The sequence below is a fragment of the Dermochelys coriacea genome, chromosome 15 (genome assembly GCF_009764565.3).
Source record: "Dermochelys coriacea isolate rDerCor1 chromosome 15, rDerCor1.pri.v4, whole genome shotgun sequence".
NCBI classification, from domain to species: Eukaryota; Metazoa; Chordata; order Testudines; family Dermochelyidae; genus Dermochelys; species Dermochelys coriacea.
In genome coordinates, this window is record NC_050082.1 from 15726274 (window position 1) to 15751933 (window position 25660).

Sequence of the window (25660 nt, forward strand, 5' to 3'; positions counted from 1 at the left end):
TTCCCCGAGGCTTTGTGACTTTCGGGAGTGCCCGCATGGGTCTCACGTTGAACACACACCTGGAAGCAACTTGGCAGAACTTCGATTGCGTTCGTCAGTTTGCAGCCAGAGGTGCAGTTTTGACTCTTTCGGGTCCAATACCTCGCCCTTTCTGATGCAGGGGAAGAGGGACGGCTAACCATGTTGTGTTTGCCTTGGGTTATTCTATGGGCTGATATAGTTGGAGTGAGTATCCCATTGCACATATTCTGGGTCTGTTATAGCAATGAAAGGCGATACTGTTTCCCTGCTTGGCCTTACAACGTTGCATTTGATAAAGGTGAAAACCTCTCAAGGATAACTTTGCACGTGACTGCCAATTAAGCAGATTTATATATCTAGCTATCTAGATTAATAATATGAATATAATCTAAGAATAGTATATTATGGAGCACCTGTTTGTAAAGTTCTGGTTTAACTAAGGCTTTTTTCCCCTGAAAGGCGGTGGTGGTTGTTTTTTAAATCAAGTTGAATTATACCATGATACAGGGAGCAGGTTCACACAGCCATTTTTGCAAACTTTCTAAATAAGTCTCAGTCAAATCTTTAAATCAACAGATTGTACGTTAAAAAGAAACCACAGTCACACTTTTTTTTTCCTGATTCAGCAGGGAGGAAAATGGCCTTAAATAAAACAAAACAACCCAAACCCCACGCCAAGAAAGGCGAGGAATCTCTGCCATACTAATAATCTGTACCGCACACATGCAGCTTGATAGGACACACGGGGGGGGAGTTTTGGGGGGGGTGTTGTTTGTTTGTTTGTTTGTTTGTTTTTGCAGCCCAGCCCACGACAATGCTGCTGATCATTATGAACGGTTGCTTTTCTATTAATTAATTAATGGAGGAGGAGGAGGATTTTATTATTAACGAATGCATTATGACGTGAGCAAAATGCTGAACGTCCTGGCTGGAGTTCGCCCGAGGAAGCGCTGGGGTAATGATAATCAATACACCGTGAGCAGGATTTTCCATCCGGAGCAGAAATCCTTGAAGCCCTGGCTGGAGTTTTGCCGGAGGAAGGATTCAGAATCGTTGTTGTCCTGCTTCTTCGGAGCCTGGTGGGAGCTGCGTCCAGCCGCCAGCAGAGTGTCAAAGCTCCCCGCGACTGGAGGAGGAGGGCGCGGGGGGGGGGGGGGAACCACTGAGGATTTAGCTCCACCGGACATCCGCAGTGACGCTCCGCTTTTCTTCTTTCCCCCCTTCCCCGGCTCCCTGCAGCCTGGGCGCCGTGATTGACAGGGGGCCATTTAAATACAACCTGCCCCTACCCCACCCCCGCAGCGTGCGCGCGGCGGTGTTTCCCTGCCCGTGCCCAGGAGGCGCGGAAACCGCCCGAGCCCTTTGACAGACTCGCGGCAGCGGCGGCGGCAGCGGCAGCGGCAGCTCCCCCCCCCCGCCCCTCCCCCCCACAGGCAAAGGCACCGGGCTTCCAATGTGACATCACCCAGCCCCGGGCTGGGGCCGCGCGCCTGTGAGGGGGCCACTTTCCCTGCTGCGAGCGGGCGGGGGAGGAAGAGAGGCGAGAAATCCCTCCGTAAATCACCGAGGAGCCGATTTCGCCCGGGAGCCGCGCCTGGTGGGGCCCGATCCGCCTCCCTTGCAGACGCCGGAGGGATCTGGAGCGCGGAAACCGGCTTCCTTCGAGGCGGCGCAGCGGTCTTGGCGGCGCATGGTGCCTGGCTGGATGGCGTGGTAGCGGGGGGAGCGTTTGGCGAGGCCAGGGGGTGGGGGAGGCTGCTGCATCGGTCTCCCCTATGGACGAGAACAGCCCTCTGTCTCCCAAGGCAAATGCTTTCAGTATCGCCTCTCTGATTTCAGTCGCCGCCGAGCACGCAGGGAAGGAAGCGCTGGAGGAGCCCAGCTGTGGCCTTAGCAAGCACTTCAGCCCCGGCTCCCACCCGCAGAGGATGCATTTCAGCACCGTCACCAGAGACATGGAAGGTACGTGCAGCCCGGACCCCGGCGCGGGACCCTGAGCTTCCGTCACCTTGGGGCGGTTGCAAATCAGAACCCGAGAGCTAAGAAGTCAAAGCCCCGCTGCAGCGCGAGGGGAAATGCATTTAAAAAAAGAAAAGCGGGGTGGAGCAAATCCTGGGGATGCAGGATTTTAGGGGAATTTCCTCTGAGCAGCTGTGCCGGGGTTTTGTTTTGAATAGAAGTGTGGAAACGTGTGGGTGTATGTGTGTGTGTGTGTGGGGGGGGAGGTGGTTTGCAGCCGATTTCCCTGCCAAGGCTGCGTAAAAGCGTCAAAACATTCCAAAAAAAAAAAAAATTGCAGCCGGGAAAGGGGAAAAAACAACGGCTTATTGCAACGCCTGGCTGCTTAAGAGACCTGCCCTCAGCTGTAGCGAGTATGCAATAACAACAAGGTACGGGGAAAGACAGTATTTCCCAGACAAAAAGAGGTGGGAATGGCAGAGTCCTGGGAAGGCTTGTCAAAGATCCGTGCTGCTTTTAATGAAGTCTTGACTGCGAGGAGATTTTACCAGACAGCAAGGCTTGGAACCTACAGCGCGGCTTGCTAACGCCCTGAACCCGCAACTGAAACAATGCCGTGTTTATGTCAAAGCTCTTTAGAAAGATCTGGTCACCCTCTTCTTTCTAACTGATTCTGTTTCCTCCCGCGCTTTATTTTAAACACAAAACTCCCCGTCTCTGATCATTCTGTTATCCCGATCAGCGACCATTCTGTTAGTTTTACCTATATCCGTGGAGAGCAGCGGCTTTCAAGCTCTATTCCGCAGACCCGGGGGGGGGGGGGTCCGCAGACTTGGTCTACGACATCCAAAGGGGTCTGCATCTCCCTTCTAAATTTTGGAGCGCTCAGCAAATGGAAAAAAAAGGGTAAAAATCGCCCACTGGCAGGCTACTGGCGCATCTTTTAGGAATTGTCTCGCTTTTTCGAGTGCCGATGCAGAGTTGATTGGGCTTTTTTTTTTAAAAAAAAAATCCTTCCCAAAGATATGCGGGGTGGGGGTTGGGGGGCGGCTAGGCGAGGATAATCATCTAAGAAAAAAACATCCAAAGAGAGACGAGTGTGTCGCCAGGACTGTCCCAGCCTTGCAGCTTGTGCAAAGCGGAGAATATTGTATTCCTAATTGCAGAACACAAATTCCAGCGCTTCCCGGGGAATAGGCGGTTGTTGTGCCGTCATTGGGGCGGGCAGTTTGCTTTACTCCAGTGCCGGTTTGCTGGGGGATGGAGATCGCTGCCCGGTGCGCGTTTAGATCGTCTATCCTGTGGGCGATGCCTGCTTCTTTTAATTATTTTGGCTCGGGAGTGAAAAATGGGTGTCAAGCGGGCTATTAAAAAGGCGCGCTCCCCTGTCAATCAACTCGTCAGGGCTCCAGTCCCTAGGCGAGGAAAGGCCCATTACCTGCAGCGCCTTATCTAAATAGAAATAAGAACCGGTTCTGCGGCGAGGGGAGGCCCTCTGCAGAGATAAGCCGGGCTCTGCAGCTCCTGGCAGCCGCGCCGCGCGAGCTCAGCCTGCCCGGGGGAGCCGCGCGGCTGGGGCCGAGCAGCTCCCAAAGGGCCGGGGGGGGAGGCGGGGCCGGGGCGGGGGAGGGCACCCCGGGGAGCGCAGTAGAAGACGCGGGCGCTGCGGCGGCGGGCGCGCAGAGCAGGGGGAGCGGGGAGCCGGAGCCGAGCCCTGACCGCCTGTTTTTGGAATGATTTCAGCCATCTCCAGCCCCTGGCTCACCCAGCTGTCCCATTTTTGCGATGTTGCAGCTTTCACGGCCAACAGCCTGAGCAGCCTGAACGCCTCCGGCGGCTACCACCTCTCCCCTTCCCCGGGGGACCCCTACGGGCAGCCCGAGCCGCCGCACTACGAGCCCTGCTCGGCCCAGCAGCACCCGCACCAGCACGGCTACCCGTTCGCGGCCGGCCCGGCCCCGGGCCCCAACCCGCCGCCGCCCGGCCCGGAGCCCCCCGAGAGCGGCGGCGGCGCGGCGCCTTCTGGCTGCCCCGCCGCGCCGGCGGCCAAAGCGCCCGTCAAGAAGAACCCCAAGGTGGCCAATGTCAGCGTGCAGCTGGAGATGAAGGCGCTGTGGGACGAGTTCAACCAGCTGGGCACCGAGATGATCGTCACCAAGGCCGGCAGGTCAGTGGCGCCTCCCCGCTGGCAGGGGCTGGGGCAGGCCCGGGGAGGGGGTTTTCCGCCCGTGCGCGCCAGGAGCGAAGCGGCTTTAAGACGCGGGTTCGTGCTGGGGGATGGAAGCCGTTTCAGTGCCCTCCTCTTCCCCCCCCCCCCGCACGCACACAGCAGCCTGCAATCCCAGAGAGTGGCCCCCCAAGGGTCCCTCTCCCTGTGCCCCGCGCAGCCCTGTGCCCCGCGCAGCCCTCCACCCAGAGTTGTCAGCCCAACGGACCCTACTTCCACCCTTTTCACCTATCCTAGGGCTTCCTAGGCTTTTTTTGTTTATGATCCCTTTTACGAGCGCAGGAAAATACATTTTTACTGCGCGCCTAAGGCATCGTAAGGTTTATAGCCCCGCCAGCGGGACCTGTCCCGGTGGGACAAGGGAATTATCGACAGCACCCCGTGTGCTGCTCCTCGCTGTGCGGGTGTCCTGCTCGGGCCCTTTCTGCCAGGGCTGCGGGGTTAGATCCGGAACAAATGAGCCGCTGTCGTTTTTCGGACTATGACTCATGCCTCGTACACTTTGGTGCTGCGTTTAAGAGCAATGTGGGGCTCCCATTAGAGCCTCCCCCTCCTGGGTTCTTGTGAAATGTTAGCGAGCAAAGCCCTCTCCGGGCGGCCGTTACTTATCTGCTTTCTTCAGAAGAAAATAGACTGTTTTTAAAAATCCCTTCTGTCGGGGTAATCTGTTTGCTAGCCCCCAATACGGTAATTTGAACCCCGCACTTCTTTAAGAGCAGAATCGGCAATTTTCTTGTGGAACGAAGGGTTGGGAAATTCTGTGAAAGTCCGCACCGATACCTGAGTTAAAAGCGGTGCATTCAAATGTACACAACCCCCAGCAAAGCCGTCGGATTCGAATCGGAAAGCGGGCGTGGGAGTTTATGTAACATGTCGGAGACTGATTACTGTACTATGGCAAAGTCAGTACCATTAACACTGCCTCCGACTCTCAAACGCGAGATTTAAAATCAGCTTTATTTGCAGAGGACACTGTTCTTTAGGAGCAAGATTAGCAGGATCCCTTTAACACCCACCTCTGGTCACACGCATTGGCGGGACAGAAATGGATCTCCACTTTGCTGGTTTAGGGCATTCTTGGAGAGATTACAGATAAGAAACCGCAGAGGGTCTTTTTACACCTCTTAGTACTTGCCACATTTCCTTCTCTGGAACCCACAAATTACCAGCAGCCAGGATACTCATTATGAGGCCCCATCCAGCACCCTTTTCTCGGTAAATCTCCCGGCCGTTTCAGTGGGTAGTTTACCAGTTTGAAGAGAGCCGGATCCAACTCATCAATGTAAACCCAAGAAGGCAGCACGCCCATAAAGCTTCTCCGTCGAAATTAACAAAGGAAGCGAACGTTGTATCGTGTTTAAAAGGGAAGGCTCTCAACTGCAGCTAATTAAACGGCTACGGGGGGGGGGGGCGGCAGGACGATGACCCTGTCTGTTAATTAGACACCATTTAACTGTGATCTCAAGCGAAATAGCTCAAGTGACCCTGAGTTGCGTTGGTATGGAGCTGTTGTGACCTCCTTGTGTTCGGACAGCAGTTGCGAGAGAATAAAGAGGGTTCACAGATCGGCACGTTCACTGCGATGTGTTCCCTCGCAAGCCTTCCTAAAACCTCTACCCGCTGGGGCTGTGTCTGCAAACGTCACTCTTTTTGTGCGGCCTTTGGACGCTCTCTCCGCTGTCCAAGCGGTAACAAACACCCGGCTGGCTTGACTGTCGCCATCGGAGTTTGTACTTGTGGCGTGTCTTATGTTGACTGACCCCCCCCCCCCCCGCCCGGGTATTTGATAATGTCGTAGATCCTATCGCGCAGTAACACCTTGAGGAGCAGGTTAGCAAAGGGCACCCCTTGTCACTGCGTCTTGAAATCCGGCAAGTCATTCCCAGTGTTCTTCCCGCGGTTGTGAACAATACAGCGGGGAAAAGATTTCAGAATCTCTAACCCACACCACAAGCCCCGCGGTTGCTTTCTATCCCAGAGACGGGCCAGATGCCTGTGTTGATTTGAAGGGTTATGGAGCGGAGAGGGGAAAAACCCGTGGTTCCCCCCCCCCCCAAAGCTCGGCGCAGGAGCGTTGTAGAACTCAGGCTCGTGTCACGGCTTTGGTACGGTTACAGTGCGGGGATTGGTGGGGACCGAACCCCGGGGGTTTGTTTTCATTTAGACGAGGCATTCCTCAGCCCAGGCCTGTCCCTTAAGCGCCAGGCCTCATACGGAGTGTATCGTCTCCTTCCAGTCTCAAATCCACTGGGCTCTGGATTTGACTAGTCCTTCCGAATGGAGATTTCTTCGCTCCGTGTTGCAGCCTCTACCATGTTGCCTAGGATTGTTCCTTACTTCCCTAAATGCTTTAGTGGCACCAGTACCTCCCGTCACTGAATACAAATCGCATCTGAGTCTCTCTCTCTCTTTTTTTTTTTTTTTTTTTTTTTTTTTTTTTTTTAAAGGGAAAAGGCCATTTTAACTAACAGCTGAGCCTTTCGGGAAAACAGAATGGTTTTTGTTTTGTTTTTTAGCTCTGAAGTGTCCTTTCGATTTTACAGACAAGGGTGGGAGGGGGAAGAAATCTGAATTATAAATAACTCAGCAACGACTCTACAGGAGACTTTGACTTTGTGAACTAACTGTGTCAGGTGCAGAGGTGATATTAAAATAAAGAGTAGGTTTAAATGACGAAAGGGTTAATTGAAGGAGCAAGGGGTGTAAAACTAGTGGTCAAATAAAACATGCAAACAACCCGGAAAGGCAGATTGCTGATTCCAGGTAGCCCTACTGCGCTCTATTAATGGTCTTATTTATTTTCACTGTTGCCTGTGTTGGCCTTAAGTGGTTTTTTTGTTGTTGTTGTTTTTTAGCCGGAGTTTATCAAGCTAAATTGTTTGTTTAAAGCTTCGTTTAAAAAAAAAAGAAGAAAGAAAGAAACACTGGAGTTAAGGTTAATAAGGGTTTAAATCTTTTAAATAGAATGCGGTTTAAATGTCCCTGTTGATTTGCTAAAACAAATCAGGAACGTGTGAAAAGATTATGCTTTCCGTAGGAGCTGGGAGAACTTTAACAAAACGCATCGCAATTGACTTCTGGACTACTTGCTACCTCCCGCTGGTTTCTGGAGCGTCCTGTGTTTTCACGGAGGCTTGTGTCGTTTTAGGTTGTTTAGAATAAGCAACAGTAATTGTTATTCCAAAAACTCCGGGAACTTATGGGTTTGGAGCCGGGCTAAAATTTACTGGAGATTAAAAAAAAATGTAATAGAAAGAACTTGCCTTTCTAACGCGTTCCATTGCTTGTTCTATTGAAGCCCAGGGAAGTGGGCTAGGTTTCTTGGTCAGTCTCCTTGCTAAATGTAGATTGTTTTACTTTTTCCCTGGAGCTTCAGTGTGGATACATTAAAGGCCGGTGGGTTAAATTCCCTTGCACGCACTTGCTTCTGCAATGCCCACACGCTGGTTGCTCGCCTTGCAAAACAAGCAAACCTAAAACAGAGGAAAAGCAGACCAAAGCTTTTGAGGTAAACAGTCCCCAGCATTGGCTCTAAATGGAACAAAGGCAACTGGTGGGAGTGGGGTTGATCTTCCATTTCACTAGCTCATCTGAGTTCACCTTTAACTAGCAGCCTTTGGAAAATTCTGGCCTCCAAAAGCATTGCTGAGTGGCTTTGTGTGTGCGTGGGTCAAGGTGCGGAAACAGAACGATCCCCTTCCTGGTATAAGTCAAGAGAGGAAAATGCGGAAGAGAGACCCACAAAAGCCACTCTCCACTTTTCTCGGTCGCCTGGTTGGGAGGGGAGGTGTCCCAGGCTCGCTTGCCTGGCTTGGGGACAGTGCCGCGGAGCGCACGCTTAACAGGGGATATTTCCACCTTTCGTTTGCTAAAGCTTAAAGATGCCGAGACCAAATTTGGTCAGTCGGCTGCACAATGAATAGAGCACTGGTGGCCTTGAGCCCCTTCGGCGCTGGGAAGGAGCGTCTGTCCCCCAGTTTGTGCGCGCTGGCTGAGTCCGAGGAGAAAGCACCCTTGTGGGAACCAAGTGACTATCGCCTCAGGAAATGTAGGGAGCTGGGAACGCTCTGAAAACCCCCCGGACAGACACACACACCCTGCCCCATTGGCCTGGTGCGTGTGTTTTCGGTACCGCGGGGATGGAATGTCAGAAATGACACTTGGTAACTCACCTATCCCGCTAGCCTGGTTTAGAAAGTAAATGAGTTCAAAGGGCTTCTGGGCGTATTTCACGTGTCTTCCTTTGCCATTGTTAAGGCGACAGTGCCAGTCAAGCTAGTCCCGGAGAGGAGACAGGAATACAGACACACACACTCTTCACTCCTGCTTTAGCTTCAGGGAGCCGAGCAAAGTGGGTGTGAAAAGGTAAAAATTCCTGGAGGGTTTCAGAGAGAAGCAGCAAAACTGGAGCCACTCTGAGCGCTTCAGTGTGTGCGCAGCTCCGACGCTTGTTCATACCCCACAAACGCAGCAGTTCTTTAGATCGGTGCTACAGTATTTGGCTGGGAATTAATAGGAGAGATGCGCTAGGATCCGTTGGACTGTGTGTGTGTGGGAGGGGTGGGGTTGGGGTTCTACTGTCTTGCTATTTACCCCCACAGATTTCATCTGTTGTATTTGGGGAGCGGTGTTGGGTTTTGGTTTGCTTGTTTTTCGTTGTTTTTGTTTTGATTTTTTTTTGCGTGGGGGGGGGGGGAGAAGCAAGCATGAGATGTGGAGCTGTGTCAGAAAGACCCCAAAAGGGAATTTAAAATAATCGCCACTTTATCATGCTAGTAACATTCTGATTTCTAAGTGATGGTTCACAGGGTTTATAGCTGTATGTAGAATAACTCAGAAATCAAACTTTAATATTCAGCCAACGTTTTATGTGCGAGTTCACAGACAGATATCCCCTGGGGGCTCCTTTATAAAGGTCCCCCATCCCACCCCAAGCCGCGGGGAACTATCGGGCATTTGTGCACAGCCCTGCAAGAGGACTCTTGAAACTAACGAGCATTCAACATTGTGCAAACAGCTTGCGGGGTGGCGGGGACGTTGCCAAATGGCAGGAGAAAGTAACCCCTCGCTCACCCACTGTTGAAATGGGGCGGAGGGAGGAGGAGAGACACAGAGAGCGCCATCAAGAGCTACGGTTTTCTAGAGAGAAGCTCGGATTGTCCGCCAGCCTGGTTCATCTCTAAGCCCCCCCCCCCCCTAACAGCTCGTTATTAAAACACAGGAGCCTTGTGTTAGCTTCATCTAGCCGCGCTAACTCATAGAGGTATTCTGGACTGAATCTAACTTCCCAGCTCTTTCATGTCCTTCGGTGACTTCTTATAAGCCTTTAAATAGGAAAGTTTTACCGGTTTCCTAGAAGGCAAGTTGACAAAAGTGTAAAAATACTTGGCTAACTTAACTTCATGCATGCCCTGGGCTGGTCTTGGTGGGTCTAGTTTGGGGGGGAAGGCGATCAGGATCGAGCCCTATGACTCTCTCATGGCTGGGAGGTCGGAACCCCCTCCTCCAATTACCTGTTGCCTTTTCAGCGTCCCCACCAATCTGATTCTAGCCCACAATATTATAAACCTTTGATCTGTAAAGTCCTCCAGCTCTCCCAGTTCCAGGGGTGAATATATTGTTTCTAAATCACCCTCCTTCCTCACCTATTCTGTGCTTGGGCCATCGAGCTACAGCCAGAAAGAAGGAAGGGGTTTGATCTGAAAGAAGGAAACTATCCCCACGCAGATAGAATGGGGTGCAATGTCACCAGACGCGAGTCCCCCGTTACGGCAGGCGAGGAGCTGGTGGTTGTTCTGACACACGCCTTGTGGTTTTTCTCTCCTGCCCCAGGCGCATGTTCCCCACCTTCCAGGTGAAGATATTTGGAATGGACCCCATGGCTGATTACATGTTGTTAATGGATTTTGTACCTGTGGACGACAAAAGATATCGGCAAGTAGAATAAGCTTTTCCTTGAGTCCTCTAGCCGGGGCTGCGATGGGGCGCCGAGGGAAAGAGACATATTGAAATATTTCCCTGATTCAGTGCCCAAAGCAGCAAGTCGGAGGCTTTCCACTGACTTCAGTGGGCTTTGGATCAGGCTCATCCCTGCCTTTGAATGGCAAAGGGAGGGAGAACAGAAGCTCTAACACGATTCCCCCCCTCTCCCAGCCTCATTCTTAAAGCCAGCAGCTCTCCGGGTGTGAAACGCACCCCAGTGGCTTGTCTACTCCGCGCAAGATGCTGAGTGAGAATTTTTTTAATTGCAACGTATTGAACTGGGGGTTAAAATTTCTCCTAATATTTCAAAAAGCTCATAATTAGGCTTGTTTACAGCTACGAGCGTGCTTGGAGATCATTCCTGGGAGTAATTCTCACACACACACAAAGGTTTAATATTAGTTTGGCTTCTGCAATTAATATAGATCTCCTCGTCCAGCAATGGATTCAGGCGATTCCCCTGCTCTCCAACTCCCCTTTTGACCTGTCTTTCAATCTCCGGGTCTGTGACATCACCTACTAAGCCCCAGGACGAGAATGATAGAAACGGTTTTCTCTATCAGGGGGACAGTTATTTAGTTTGAATCTCGATGTGCTTTAAGTCTGGGCTGAAGTTAAAAGTCTAAGTGGACTAGCTCTGGAATCTAAACGCTTGATTTGTTGTTTTGAATCCGTCGTGGCTTCCTCATTGCAAGGAAGGATTTCTCCAAATGCCATACATGGTGCGGGGTTCTGTTTTAAAATACAGTATCTGGGCTGTAGTTAGCTCTGGGAGCAGCCAGCCTGATTCGGTGTAAATCCCAGATCACCCGGTGAGTTTAGGAGTGATTTCGAATGTACGTCGGTGTAACTGAGAGCAGAATTTGGCCGACGTTTTAAAGTAAAATATTCCCTTATCCTAATAGGATATTCCACAGGTATGCGCACAGTCAAAACACATACATTACTGGGTTAAAAAAAATCCCTTTAATCCATGATTATGAGACTTTTACTTATGGCAAAGTCTGGCAAAAATAACCCACCCCAGATTCTCATATTAAAAAAATTAAAATTATGTTCATAAACTGCATCTGGAGGGAGAAATTTCAATCTCCTAAATCAGGCTAATTGCTGACTGTAAAATGGCTTTCCTCAGCACAATAACTATAGAGCCGAGATTTAGGAGGAAAAGTGTTGTTTGTAGAATTCGCTATTTATAAATGTTCCTCTAGATCCACGTGGGAGGGACCTCTTTCTAAGAATCAAATTTCATTTTTCGCCTTATATAAAAGAACCCAACAGGCTTTTGCTTTTGGGGGTTGATTGTGTACAGCAAGGGAATGGGTCTTGCTCTGTGTGTGCGTTAACCTCCGAGACTAGTTTTCTTTATGTTTCACTGAAAAGAGCTTGTATTGTCCTAGCCTGAGGCCACGTTGGAAAATCACCAACAAAGCCAACTGCATATTCTCCAAATTCTTTCTCTGTTTTCACTGAGAACATAGGAAGGCGACCTAGGAAATCGGCGGCTCACAAATCAATGATGCGGTTTTGATTTGTAACACCTTTAATTTGAAGACAGTGAAAGGCTCATTATCCTTTCGCTTCAGATCAGGACGCCTAAAAGCCAGTGTGCTATGAATCTCAGCGTCGAATATATAAATATTTAGACAGATTATCCAAATTCTCAGGGCGTTACAGAAACGTTTGCGTGTCCAGGGGAAATGGGATATATAACATCCAATTGAGAATATCTTTTTTTTTTTAAAAGTAATGTTTCTGCTCAACTCCAATGGTGTATAATTCCCCCCGTGCATACACTGGCTTTTTAAAGTAAACGCGGTGCATAGAAGATTGGTCTCACTGTTTTTAATGTTACTGTTGAATATGGACTTTGAAAGACTGTAACAAGACTGCCTAAACTCTGGATCCGCTCTTAAACTGCACATAAATGTCCACTTTTAACTTAAAGCCAGAACATTACTGTGTAAAGGGTTTCCTTTCACTTTTAAATTTTATTTAATCGGTAGCATTTCTGGCTTCCATCCCAAATATGTGCAGGTAGCTATAAATTTTCCCTGTCGCGCAGATTTTCCCTTTTTGCGAATTCCTCCAGAGAGCCAAGGAAAACATTTTGTTTGTCAACAAGTCTGGCGTTTTCCCACTGGCTTTCTAGAAACGAGAGGCTATGTTCATTAGTGGGAAGCGCTCTCCTTCTGCTCGGCAGGCTAGCTTTACAACTCGAAATGAACTGTGTAAAAACTGCACTTCCGGTCCCAGAGCATCCCAGAGGTTTTTATAGGGAACCCACCGACAAAAATAATACTTAAGTCAAATACTAGAGTTTAAATTCTGATATGGTTACTCAGGCTCCGTTGAGCTGAATGGGACTGCTCACTGGGTAAGTAAGAGTGTTAGCATCTGGCCTTCGCTAATTAGACCTGATCCTGCACCACTGAAGTCAGTGGAGTATTACCAGTGACTTGGATAAGGGCAGGATCAGCCCTCGTGTGTTATCATCCCCATGGTGTGGATGGGGAAAGACTTGAGAGAACCCTGGAATTCTAGGTAGGGACTTGGCCCGCGATGGCCACGTCCCTCCTCCAGAGCAGAACTCAGATTAAACTCTGGATTACCGGGCACGTGTTTAACCAACTGGATCAGGAGCAGCCACTGACACCACTTTGCCTGTCCTTTGCAGATACGCCTTCCACAGCTCCTCCTGGCTGGTGGCCGGCAAAGCTGACCTGCTACCGCCCGGGAGAGTTCATTATCACCCCGACTCTCCTGCTAACGGGGCCCAGTGGATGAAACAAATAGTATCCTTCGATAACTGAAACTGACAATAATTTATTGGATGACAATGGGCACGTAATGTGTTAGAGAGGGAACCAACTGGGGGCACTGGAAAGGGAGGAGAATGGCACGTGAAATCTCCAGCACGTGGATTTTCTTGACGCACACGAAAAGAAACCCCTGGGCACACGTTTACCCAAGAATAAGACCTGGGGTCAAAATGCCTAGAAAGACTCTGGCAGTGGTGGATCGGGTCCTTTCAATAGCTGCTCACTGTGATTGGAAATACCCTATATTTCATATTTGCTGTGAACGTTGGGCCAGGCCCAATGCTGACTCCAGGGGTTGGATCGGGCCCATAGGGGGAGGCATAGGATCCTTACGTTATAACTTGAACTTTTCCCTAAGGGCCCGATTCCCCCATTCCTTGCATCCCCATCCCTTCCACTGGCTTCAGAGAGATGGGAACGGACTGCATTGGGAATAATGAGTGTTTAAGGAAACAGGCTGGAGGCCTGGAGTTAACTAAACGCTGTTCGCTTTTGATAGCCATTTGATCCGCCCATTCCTGTTCCATATAATGGGTATGTCCCAAGATTTTTCCGCCTATTTCCCTTCAGCTCAGTGCTTCCCGGTAGCTCCGGTACATGCCCCCACCCACCCTCCTTTTCTTTATATTTAATAGTGGATCCGAAGGCTTGTAGCAGCTCTTCTCTCTATTCCCTGCAGAACCGTCCGGTCCCCAGTGAGATCAACCTCTTTAAAGGGGGGCAGGCTCGCTGGGGAATCCTGCTCAGACTGGACCCCCCCCCCCGCAGTGTTTTTAGCAGTGCTTGTGCCCAACGTTTCAAATCGGACCTCAGTGGGCAGCGCAGAGCAATGTGCGGAGCGTTTCACTGCATAGCCTCCTACAAGACTCAAGCCTTCATTAACCCTAATTAGTACTATGCACCGACGCAGCCTCAGAGGAGCTGCAACCCTGTTTGTTTCTCTGACCCCTCCCCTCCCCACTAGCTCTTTCCCCCCGAAGGAGCCCATTTCCAGGCTGCCAGCCTGACATTGTGGGGGGGGGGAATAGGGGGGTTGCGCGGGGCTCTCCTCTCAACGCTCTGCCTGGTGTAGAATGAATCAATTATGGATCTCCTTGCTCGTTTTATCATTCAGATCATTTGAACTCCATGCACAGATACCACCTCGTTTTCATGTGGTCTACGTGGACCCCAGGAAAGACAGCGAGAAGTACGCCGAGGAGAACTTTAAAACATTTGTGTTCGAGGAGACCCGCTTCACCGCCGTGACCGCCTATCAGAATCACAGGGTGAGGATCTGGAGTTCATTACTGAGACACAAACCCTCCGATACTTCATTTATCAAAACCTTGCCCTTGACGGATGGAGATCCGGGAAGGGGCGGAATAGGGGTGGGGGGGCGGGTGGATATTAATTCAGAGCAGTCAATGCTTAAAAGGTAATAACCAGCCCCTGGAAACGTTGTTGGTATACAAATAAATAGAACGGGTCTTTAGCTTCTTGGAACTGGGCAAATGCAATTCACCTTTCAACACTCTCTTTAATTAAACAAAAATCGTATGGCTTTCTAATACGGTTTTCAAGCAACTCAATGCAAAAAAAAAAAGTTGTTAAACAAAAATGAATGATGCCAGATCTGCAAAACTCAGATTCAATTTCTAAGCATAGAGCTGCAGACGCTCTCGGTTTCAAGCACTTTTTTCATCACCTTGATTAAAACACGCACTTGAAGATTCATATTGAGTTGTTTGTTTGTTTTTGCTTGTTTGTTTTGCTGTCTATCTCGATTAGAATAATTAGAGCTTGTTAAAAAGGAACACACACACTCTACGCCCCCTTCCCCCCCAAAAAAGCAGCATTTCAAATGTGCATTTCGGATTCTGTAATAAAAAAGTATGTTCATTAAGTGTGAAAAGCAAGAGCCCTTGGGGGTCACAGGCACTGACTGACAAAGGATTGCTAGGACGGATACCCCTTGTTATGGTCTCCAGAGAATGTTGTAGATCTCATATTACCGCCTATTATAAAGCATAAGGAGAGTTTGAGGGAAAATTTTCTTAGTAAATACAATACTATGCTATAGACTTAGTTAAGGGGAAGAGGGGGAAATATGTATGTGTGATCCAGTACAAATGACTAAGCATTCAGTGGGAAACCAAATCAAACATGAATAACAAAGATGTGATTATAACAAAGAGAACATCGACATCATTCCATTGCTTTAGGTTGATCATTGGATCCAAAACCAATTTAATATTTGAAATGTCCGGCTAAAACACAAGTTAGTCTGGAATGATAATATATAACCTTCTAAATATACAGTTTTATTATTTAAACAGTCATCTGGGTGATTTACATTGTGGGGAAGCGAAATTGCTGTTTGCATTAGAAACACACTTTCCATCTTAAGCATTAATTTTCTCATCTGTACAACAAGCTATGGTACTAAATTATTTTATAGTCGCCCCAAAGCCTATGAGCTAGAGATCTCCTCCTCCTTTCAGAGAAAATCCTAAATTACCTAAGAGAGAAAGGAGACCAAATCATAAAACAAGTCTCTGGACTGCAAACGATTTAGGACTTGATCCAAAGCCCGCTGTAGTCAATTTCACTGGACTTTGGAACTGGCCTCAGTTAGCTTTTATGGGTAAGCGAACCACTGTCCATCAGCTTAACAGCGTTTACTGACTTCTCCCCCAGTCCCCCCCCCCAACAATCTGTTGTCCTTTTCTGACGCGCTGAAGATTCCTCAAGGTCTGGGGTACGGGACGGCTGAGCTGAACTGGGGTTTTTAAGTGTCAGTCTCTGAGTCTCCATTCGAGTGGTGGAAGGTGTCTAGGGAGATGTCCTCCTATCCATCTGCTAAAGCCATTCCTTGACTTTTCATGGAATCTGATAGCTCAGGGAGCCCTGCTCCAAAGCTACATTGTTGCACTCCGAGGAAGCTGCATGAGCTCCAGATTTGCAATTTTAACTCCATAGAAAACTTCCTCAAACCCAGAGGGACATCATTACCTATGTAAACCCGAGACCCGGGCTAGTTGGGAAACTACAGCCTTCACGCTGCGAAATGTCACTCAAAATTTGTTTGGACAAATATGCTATTTTACTTATCTGCCTTTGCCACCCTGGGTCTATTCGTTAGGAACACACAAATAATAGAATATATTTTGAGTAGCATTAAATCCAGTCGCTTTTAAAAATAACATTAATTTAGTATAAACCGAGGAACAAATCGTGTCTATAATTAGAGTTTCAAATTAAGGATCTTTCCCAATAGTGCAAGGTAAAATATTATTATCCAAGTCGGAGAGCTGATTGAATGCCAGATTCCTTGTTCCCTTTGTAGCTTTGGGGTCTTGTAGGAAGGTTAAAACGCGTATTTGTTATCTATTATTTGATTATTTTTATTAGCACAGTCAATTGTGCCTATTTCCAGGAAGCAAAAGGTGTAGCTCCCACCCTTTGTAATTGTTTCAAGCTTTTAAAATAAACAAATTTACACGGATAAAAAAAAGCCACAATTATTATTTGGACAACATCCAAACCCCACATATTCAAAGACGTCTGGGCTGAGAGCTGGGTGCTGCGCCTTTAAGGGGCTCCCCATCCCTCCCAAGTTGGCATTTGCCTGATGGCTCAGGACAGCTGCTCTTTCTCTCCTGCTTTCTATCAGTTTGACCTCTAAGGCTGGAACTGTCACTGAGGGGCTTAAAGTTTGTTTTTCAACCCATTCCGGAAACTCACAATCACATACTTTATCCGTGGATTTGCTTAAATATAGAAAATGTCCTGCCTTCTCCCTGGCGAATTAAATAAATACATAAGTATGATTTATCCAGTGATTTGTCTTAGCTGCTCTGGTGGTGACCCATATAATGTGGCATTTTCTTACAAGTGCATTTACACAGCTTTAGCAGCAGACTCGGGCTGCCTCTCCCTTCGCCTTGAACTCGTATTAGATAGCATACAATTCTGCATTTTCGAGCAGAGGGAAACCACATGTCCGTATTCCAAAGCAAAGAGAGCTCTCAAACCTGCTGGTGCCCATAATTTTCCAAGAGGAACCAGGACTGCACATACTACTTGGGCCCCCTCCATCAGACTGGGTGAAACTTGGTTGATTTGTCCCAGAAGTCAGTTTGAAGGAGTAGGGCACTCTCTAATCAGAAATATCTGCAAGTGCCACTCAAAGTCCTTTCCCCCTTCCCCCCTTTTCAGATCACACAACTCAAGATTGCCAGCAACCCCTTCGCGAAAGGATTCAGAGACTGTGATCCAGAAGACTGGTAAGTCTGCTGTCCTTTACTAACCATATTAAGGCCCCCATTCTGCAAGGAACTTAAGCATCTGCTTAGCCACAAGCACCTGAGCAATCCAATTGACTTCAGTGGGGTGGGATCAGGTCCTAGTTGCATACTGGAGTTATTAATAGGATCATGTTAGTCAGAGCAGTAGAATTCCCCAATGTGTCGGCAGTGCCCTTTAGACTGAAACAATTACAGTGCTATGCTTCTTTTTTCTTCCTGTTGTAGGCCCAGGAATCACAGACCAGGGGCCCTTCCTCTGATGAGTGCTTTTGCCAGGTCCAGGAATCCAGTGTCTTCCCCTGCACATCAGAATGGGACTGAGAAAGGTGAGCTTCCTGCATTTTCACAGACTTACACACACTTTCAGTTGACATAAAGGACATATAAATATCCTGTATGGTGTCTTACTGGTATTATAATAATTAATCAAAATCAAGAGGCTGAAAATGTCATTTATCTTTTGCCATTTATGGTGGGGGGAGGGGTTGGGGGTGTGCTTGGGTGTTTTTGTTGTTTTTACTTCCACCAGTAAGGGCTGTAAAACTGCTCAGGTTAATTTCATTTTTTTTTAATTTACAGTCAGCTTCAATTTGGGTTTTCATGCACTGACACAAGGCAGAAAAGGGATGCTTAAATCCAAATTATTTTGACATATAAAAAACTTGAAACAGTTCTGATAATAACTGGGATTATATTTCCCCCCAAAAAATTTTAATTTTTTTCTTTTTAAATAAAACATATATTCTGGGCCTAATCTAATCTTTTAAATTATTTCTAAAACACCCATCACTGTAGTATCTGAGTGTGCTATCTACACTACTTGACACTGGCCTTTCCCTTCAATTTAAAATTCACCCTCCTTCCTAATATGCTTCTAATTCTGAGTTTCCTTCACTCAGGCATTTTGACAAAATGTTTAATTTACAGATAGAGACATACCCACAATCACATATATCCTAAAGATGCTTTGCATGCATTGCCCTTTTGAAAAAGCAAGTTGGTTATGTTTTCAATGTAGATCCCATAATATTCAGGAGCTGTATTTAACCTAGTGCATGGTTTAAGCATACACACTGGGAACTTTTCATTGATTTTTTTTTCCATTACACAGAGTAAGCAATTGCAAAGACAACCAGGGGCCTTTCTCCCAGCACACTCCAGGCCTATTAAAATAAAGAAAAGTCTGTATTTGTTTAGTGTTACACAATTGCAAAAATTTCAAGCGTGTACAAACTTGTCAGTCAATTCAGCTCTATTTATCACAGTCAGAATGTATTGTCCCAGGAGCACAGATTCTGTTGAACACCATGTTTAAACACTTCATTTAAAAATCATTGCTTTTTATTCCCCTGGATTTTCCCCTCTTCCCCCTCCTTTAGGATTTTTTTTAACATAAAGTCTTTGCAGTGAAACGAATTGAAGGCTTTCCTTTTTTAAAGCGGTGGCGTTAAATGGAAAAGTTCACATGGGTAGAGGGAGGTTTTTCTAAGCTCCCCTGTTTGTGATTGTTGGGGCTGGTGCAGACTAAAAGTTCCAGGACAAAAAATACACTCATCAGACCAGATTGTGCTATCCCTCCCCCCACACACACACACACTGATTTCAGTGCAACTACTCACAGACAAATATACTTTAAACGTGAGTTAGGGTGACAGCATGTGACCCCTCTCTGGGAAGAAAATGCTATGGAAGTCTTACAATGCTACACTTCAATCAGTTGTAACTGCTGAGGTTTGACTGTTGCTGCAGAATATTGCTGCTATATATTTTTACAGGGACATGAAATAATATACTTCCCATTCTGTGCCCCCCATCTTCAGCATAATCTGTGCATCTATTGAACTCTCTGAAAGTCTGTGACACTCGTGGATTCAGATCTGCTCTGCTTCCCACTCATTCCAAGGGAGACTCTTAATTCTGGGATTAATTTTAAAGCAAGTTTCTCATGCTTACAAAGAGCAATTTTTGCAATGGGTGTTTCCATGCGGCATGTACATTCTCCCTAGGATTTGTGTGTGAGAATTTAAGAGCAGCCCTCCACCCTCCTGTTTTTAAGGGTAACTGAATCCCCAAATACCTGGGGTTTTCTGTGCGCTTGAAATGTCTTGGGTAAAGTTGGGTCCAGTGCATGAGAACTCCTCCAGGAGAAGTAAGAGCTGATTGTCTAGGGGACTCTCCCCAAGGCTCAGGAGGGCGCTGGGGTCTGTGGCTAGGTGTTGTGGTGGGGCGAGGGGAGGGGATCAGTGTCTAGGGGACTCTCCTAAAGCTGAGAGGACGCTGGGGTCTGTGGCTAGGTGTCGTGACACTGACGCCTGCGGGAGGCGCAGGGAGGGTGCTGGGATCTGTAGCTAGGTAATGGGGTCAATGTCTTTGGGACTCCCTTTCCCCCACTTCCGGAGGCACTGGCTCGGTGCTGGGGTGTCAGTGGCTGGGGGGCCGCATCTCAGGGAGGGCGCTGGGGGGGGCTGGCTCAATGCTGGGGGCTCAGTGGCTCTCAGGGAGGGCAGTGGGACAGTGGCTGCGGCACATCTCAGGGAGGGCGCTGGGGGAAGGGCCCTGGCTCGGTGCTAGAGGGGGCGCTCGGAGGGTCAGAGGCCAGTGGGGGGCGCTCGGGCCCCTGGCCCGGTGCTGGGGGGGCCAGAGGCCGGTGGGGGGCGCTCGGGCCCCTGGCCCGGTGCTGGGGGGGGCCAGAGGCCGGTGGGGGGCGCTCGGGCCCCTGGCCCGGTGCTGGGGGGGGCCAGAGGCCGGTGAGGGGCGCTCGGGCCCCTGGCCCGGTGCTGGGGGGGGCCAGAGGCCGGTGAGGGGCGCTCGGGCCCCTGGCTCGGTGCTGGGGGGGGCCAGAGGCCGGTGGGGGGCGCTCGGGCCCCTGGCTCGGTGCTGGGGGGGGCCAGAGGCCGGTGGGGGGCGCTCGGGCCCCTGGCTCGGTGCTGGGGGGGCCAGAGGCCGGTGGGGGGCGCTCGGGCCCCTGGCTCGGTGCTGGGGGGGGCCAGAGGGGGGGGGGCGCTCGGGCCCCTGGCTCGGTGCTGGGGGGGGCCAGAGGCCGGTGGGGGGCGCTCGGGCCCCTGGCCCGGTGCTGGGGGGGCCAGAGGCCGGTGGGGGGCGCTCGGGCCCCTGGCTCGGTGCTGGGGGGGCCAGAGGCCGGTGGGGGGCGCTCGGGCCCCTGGCTCGGTGCTGGGGGGGGCCAGAGGCCGGTGGGGGGCGCTCGGGCCCCTGGCTCGGTGCTGGGGGGGGCCCGAGGCCGGTGGGGGGCGCGCGGGCCCCGGGCGCGGTGCGGGGGGGGGCCAGAGGCCGGTGGGGGGCGCTCGGGCCCTGGCTCGGTGCTGGGGGGGGCCAGAGGCCGGTGGGGGGCGCTCGGGCCCCTGGCTCGGTGCTGGGGGGGCCAGAGGCCGGTGGGGGGCGCTCGGGCCCCTGGCTCGGTGCTGGGGGGGGCCAGAGGCCGGTGGGGGGCGCTCGGGCCCCTGGCTCGGTGCTGGGGGGGGCCAGAGGCCGGTGGGGGCGCTCGGGCCCCTGGCTCGGTGCTGGGGGGGGCCAGAGGCCGGTGGGGGCGCTCGGGCCCCTGGCTCGGTGCTGGGGGGGCCAGAGGCCGGTGGGGGGCGCTCGGGCCCCTGGCTCGGTGCTGGGGGGGCCAGAGGCCGGTGGGGGGCGCTCGGGCCCCTGGCCCGGTGCTGGGGGGGCGCTCGGGCCCCTGGCCAGGCGGTAACCGGCTGCTCTGCCCGTTCCGTGTCCCGGGCTGTGTTGCAGACGCTGCGGAGAGCCGACGGGAGTACGAGCGGGAAGCGGCCAGCGGGACCCCTCTCCACGCCGACCCCGCGCACCAGCAGCTCATGTCGCGGGTGCTGAGCCCGGCCCTGCCCGTCCCCGGCGCGGGGGGCCTGGTCCAGCTCAGCAGCACGCCGGGGAGCCGGCCCAGCCCCCCGCACCACGAACTGCGACTGGAGCCCCCCGCCTCGGAGCCCCTGCACCACCACCCCTACAAGTACCCGGCGGCGGCCTACGACCACTACCTGGGGCCGAAGAGCCGGCCCCCCCCACCCCTTACCCAGCCTCCGGGGCCACGGCTACCACCACCACCACCACCACATGGGCCCGCCGGCGGCCAACGTGTACTCCTCGGCGGGCGCGCCGCCCAGCTACGACTACGGGCCGCGGTAACCCCCGCGCCCCGCCGCGCCCGGCTGTGGGAGAGCCCCGGCCGCCCAGAGGAGAACTCCCGCTTCCCGCCGGCCGCTTCTCGGCTCTGCCCACCCGCCCCCTGGCTCGCCGGGCCGGGGGCCGGGGCCGGGGCCGCCGGTGGAGCGGCGCAGCCGGCGACGGGCCGCGGCACTTCGCGGGGCTCCAGCCCCGACGCCATAGGGGGCGCCTCCCGCTCCCGCGCTAGCAGCGGCCACGCCCCCATCGCGCGGAGGAGGGTTCGCGCGCCCGGGCCAGACCCCGGCCTGGAGGCCGGCCAGGCTGACTCGCCCCGGGGACGGGGCAGTGACTCGCCCTCGGCGCAGCCAGCCGTAGACTCTCGGGCCAGGCCCTGCTGCGCCAGCCCGTGTGGGCTCTGGGGAGAAATTGGACTGGGGGGGGGGGATCGTGTTAACACCGCATGAGGAGGTGCCCTGGGCCCCCTCCACTCCCTGGCCCTCCTCCTCCTAGTGAGAGCCACCCAAGTGTTGTGACTTACTGAGGGGGAGGACTGGGGCTCCCTGGGCTTTAGACCTTCTCCACTGTATTTTCCAGGGGAGGAGCGATGGAGGCAGGGCTTAAAGTTAGGAAATGTTTTGATGTTGCCAGGTGACCCCCCCCCCAGCTAGGTCCTTCCCAGGGCCCATCTCCTCATGACTGATGAGGGTGTAGGGGGCAACTTTATACACAAGCAACTGTTTGGGGCCCTGTGCTTCCCTAATGGAGCCCAAGGCCGAGAACCGTGCTGCAGATTTTTATTTCCCACATCAATCGGGATTAGGCATGCAGAGAAAAAGACAAAGTTTGGGCCATATTTCTGTATTCTCAGAGGGCTCCTGATGGCTGGTGATGAGAACACCACCAACGCAGCCCTACAACTCTACCTTGCGGTGATCTCCTGGTCTCTTAACACTCTCTACTGCAGCCTTGCCTTTTAGAGGATTTTTCCCCCCAGCATGCTTTTCAGGGGCTGGCCCTTTAAATCTGGCAGAGCTGCAGTCTTACAGTGACCATTTTGCAACTGGCTGCTTGCTGTATGCCCCTTCTTACACCTGGAAAGTACCTTTTCTGTCTTCCTTCAGGTTGCTTTTCCTGTGGAGATGGTCCACATCCCAAAATTTAGCTTCTGGCATATGTCTCCAGCTACACATTATGTACACAGCGACACAGATTACTTTTTTGCTTGGTGTTCTACCAATTGTCAGGCCAGTCCTGTATTTCAGAGAAGGATTTAACAGCTAATTGACCATGTGGGTTTATAAGTGCCTCCGTCCTTCTCCCCCCTGCTCCACAGAATCCTGTGGAAAGAGATGGGTTATTTTATGTCCTCTGATTCATCCATATTTGTACCTCTGCATTGCAAATTCCACAGTGTTCTCTTGGTATCTTTTTGAAAGGGGATTCCTTACCTTGTGAAGGTGGCAAATGTTAAGATCACATAGTAATGTCTATCCAGTCTTCAGCAATAGGCTCTATCAAGAAGAGATACAGGCAGATGTGAATATTTTCTGTAACTTTTTCCATTACAAAAATCTGGATCAATTGTGAAGATTTGTGCAAGAACCATGTGTTTTTATTTGACATTTGCAGTGAATTGTGAAATTTTTCGTGTCCAACTACACAATAATTGTTCTCAAAAAGGCTGATGTGAAATAGACTTGTGCATATTATTAGCCAGCTGGAAACTGCTCTCTGACATGCCCTGTTGCTTTGTCGCTGTTATTTCAGAGTTTTCACTATGATTTGTTACCTGGACATTGATTAGTGCCAAAGCTTTTGTTTAATGAAGTTGTTATATTTATTTTTTCTTTCAGAGATTATACAAACGTTTTTGGTTTTGTTTTCATAATAGTTGCAGTGTAGGAAAAAGGCAAGACAACCAAAGAGTCATATCTGCAAACAGTGTAGATACTTGTAGATATTTATAGATATGTGTAGATAATCTTATTACCGTTCAATTGAAAAGACATTGGACAGTGACATTTATAAATGGTTTTCCTTCTTTTTTTTGTGTGTGTGGGTGTGTTTGATCAGTTTGTGTGTTCTTAAGTCAAAACATCCCTCCCCATACAAAGTGAGGTCACTTTGGAAAAAAAAAAAAAAAGGCAGTGTTAGGCCTTGATTTTATAAGTTGTTCTATTTAACCAGACAGATCCTTGTGCCATGTACATACTTAGCCTCATTAAATGTTGATGCAAATATTGTTTTGCTCTTCACATGGTTGCAGAGAAATACCTGTGTGGAACAATTTGCACGATTAGGCTTTAATTTGCAAGTAACACTAGAACAATAACTCCTTTGCATGCAGATGGTGCCTTTCTTCCCCAAATACCTACATACTGGGACCAGTGTTGTTCAACCTATTCAGACGTGATCTGGAAAAAGGGATAAACAGGGAGGTGGTAAAAGTTTACAGATAATACAGAATTACTCATGATAGTTAAGTCCAAAGCAGATTGCGAAGTTACAAAGGGATCTCACAAAACTTGCTGAATGGGCAAGAAAATGGCAGATTAAATTTAATGTTGATAAATGTAACGTAATGCCCATTGGAAAACATAATCCCAACTATACATCCAAAATGTTGTGGTCTAAATAAGATGTTACCACTCAGCGGAGAGATCTTGGAGTCATTGGGGATAGTGAAGCAGCAGTCAAAAAAGATAACGGAATGTTAGGAACCATTAAGAAAGGGATAGATAATAAGACTGAAAATATCATAATGGCACTATATAAATCCATGGTATGCCCATACTTTGACTACTGTGTGCAGTTCTGGTTGCCCCATCTAAAAAAAATATTAAAATTGGGAAAAGTACAGGGAAGGGCAATAAAAATGACATGGGGTATGGAGTAGCTTTCCTGTGAGGAGAGATTAAAAAGACTGGGATTGTTGGTCTTGGAAAAGAGATGACTAAAGGGGGATATGATAGAGGTCTATAAAATCTTGAGTGGTGTGGAGAAAGTGAATAGGGAAGTGTTGTTTACCCCTTCACATAATACACAAACTGGGGTCACCCAATGAAATTAATAGGCAGCAGGTTTATAACAAACATAAAGAAGTACTGCTTCACGCAACGTACAGCCAACCTGTGGATCTCAGTGCCAGGGGATGTTGTGAAGGCCAAAAGTATAACTGGGATAAATTCATGGAGGTTCAGTCCATCAATGGCTATTAGCCAAGATGGTGAGGGGCACAGCCCTATGCTGCAGCTGTCCCTAAATCTCTTACTACTAGAAGCTGGGACTGATGATCATTTGATAAATTGCCCCATTCTGTTCACTCCCTCTGAAGCATCTGGCACTGGCCACTGTTTTTAAGACAGGATATTTGGCTAGATGGACCATTGGTGTCACATAATATGGCCCTTCTTATGTTCTTACTGTAGCAGGGAAATCCAGCCAGTTCTGGGGTAGTGACTGGTAACAAACTTGTCCCTAATGCACGTCATAGCATGGGGGAGGGGATTGAGAGGAAACTGAGTAAGGACACTAGGGTTGATCCTACAAAATGTGTTTGGTTTCTATAATGTCCATGCAGAACAAACAGTCCATTGGTTTAACTGCATGGAATTTTATTTATCTCCTCTGGAAGGACGAAGCCAGTGTTAGGGTTTGAACTTTTGACTCTGGGAAGCGTATCTGAGCATGAAATTTAGATCACTAAACTACTATCCCCTCAGCGTTTTTAGAACAAGGACCACTAAGGTAATTCTGCATCTGAAAGGGTGACAGAGACAATGCAGATTTAGGAATGGCTGGAATTATAAACCTTAAAGGGTATTTCTACAGCTCTCACACCCCTGGATTTAGGCCCAACGTCAGCAAGATCTTTAAGGCCATGCTTTGTTTTAAGCATGGGAGTAATCCAATTTGACGTCACATGTTTAAATGTATTGTTTATAAGGGAAGCTGAGAATGTAAGCCCAGACCTCTCTATATAAAGAGCAAAACAATATTTGCATCAACATTTAATTAGGCTAAGTATGTATACGGATAACCATGGAGTAGAGCTTGCCATGTGCTGTACTGGTGTTACACCCAACCACGAGACATTTCCCAGCAGAGATTCCCAACTCCTAAATTTCAAGTGACTAGACTGAGTCACAGTTACCTTTCCCACCATAAAGTAGGCAATGTTTAAACATCTTACTGAATTAGGGCCTTTATGACTTAGATTCATAGATACT

The 25660-nt window shown here is 49.8% G+C and overlaps 1 protein-coding gene across 1 annotated transcript; it reads left to right on the forward strand.

The window, feature by feature from the left end:
• Positions 1 to 1163: 1163 nt before the first annotated feature.
• On the forward strand, positions 1164 to 21597 carry TBX1 (T-box transcription factor 1). The gene is given in 11 exon segments (XM_038374014.2): positions 1164 to 1983; positions 3775 to 4147; positions 10040 to 10141; positions 12867 to 12998; positions 13000 to 13043; positions 14126 to 14149; positions 14152 to 14279; positions 17212 to 17279; positions 17526 to 17626; positions 21042 to 21324; positions 21326 to 21597. Coding segments are annotated over 11 exon segments (1569 nt in total). The 5' UTR covers positions 1164 to 1796; the 3' UTR covers positions 21453 to 21597.
• The last annotated feature ends 4063 nt before the right edge of the window (positions 21598 to 25660 follow it).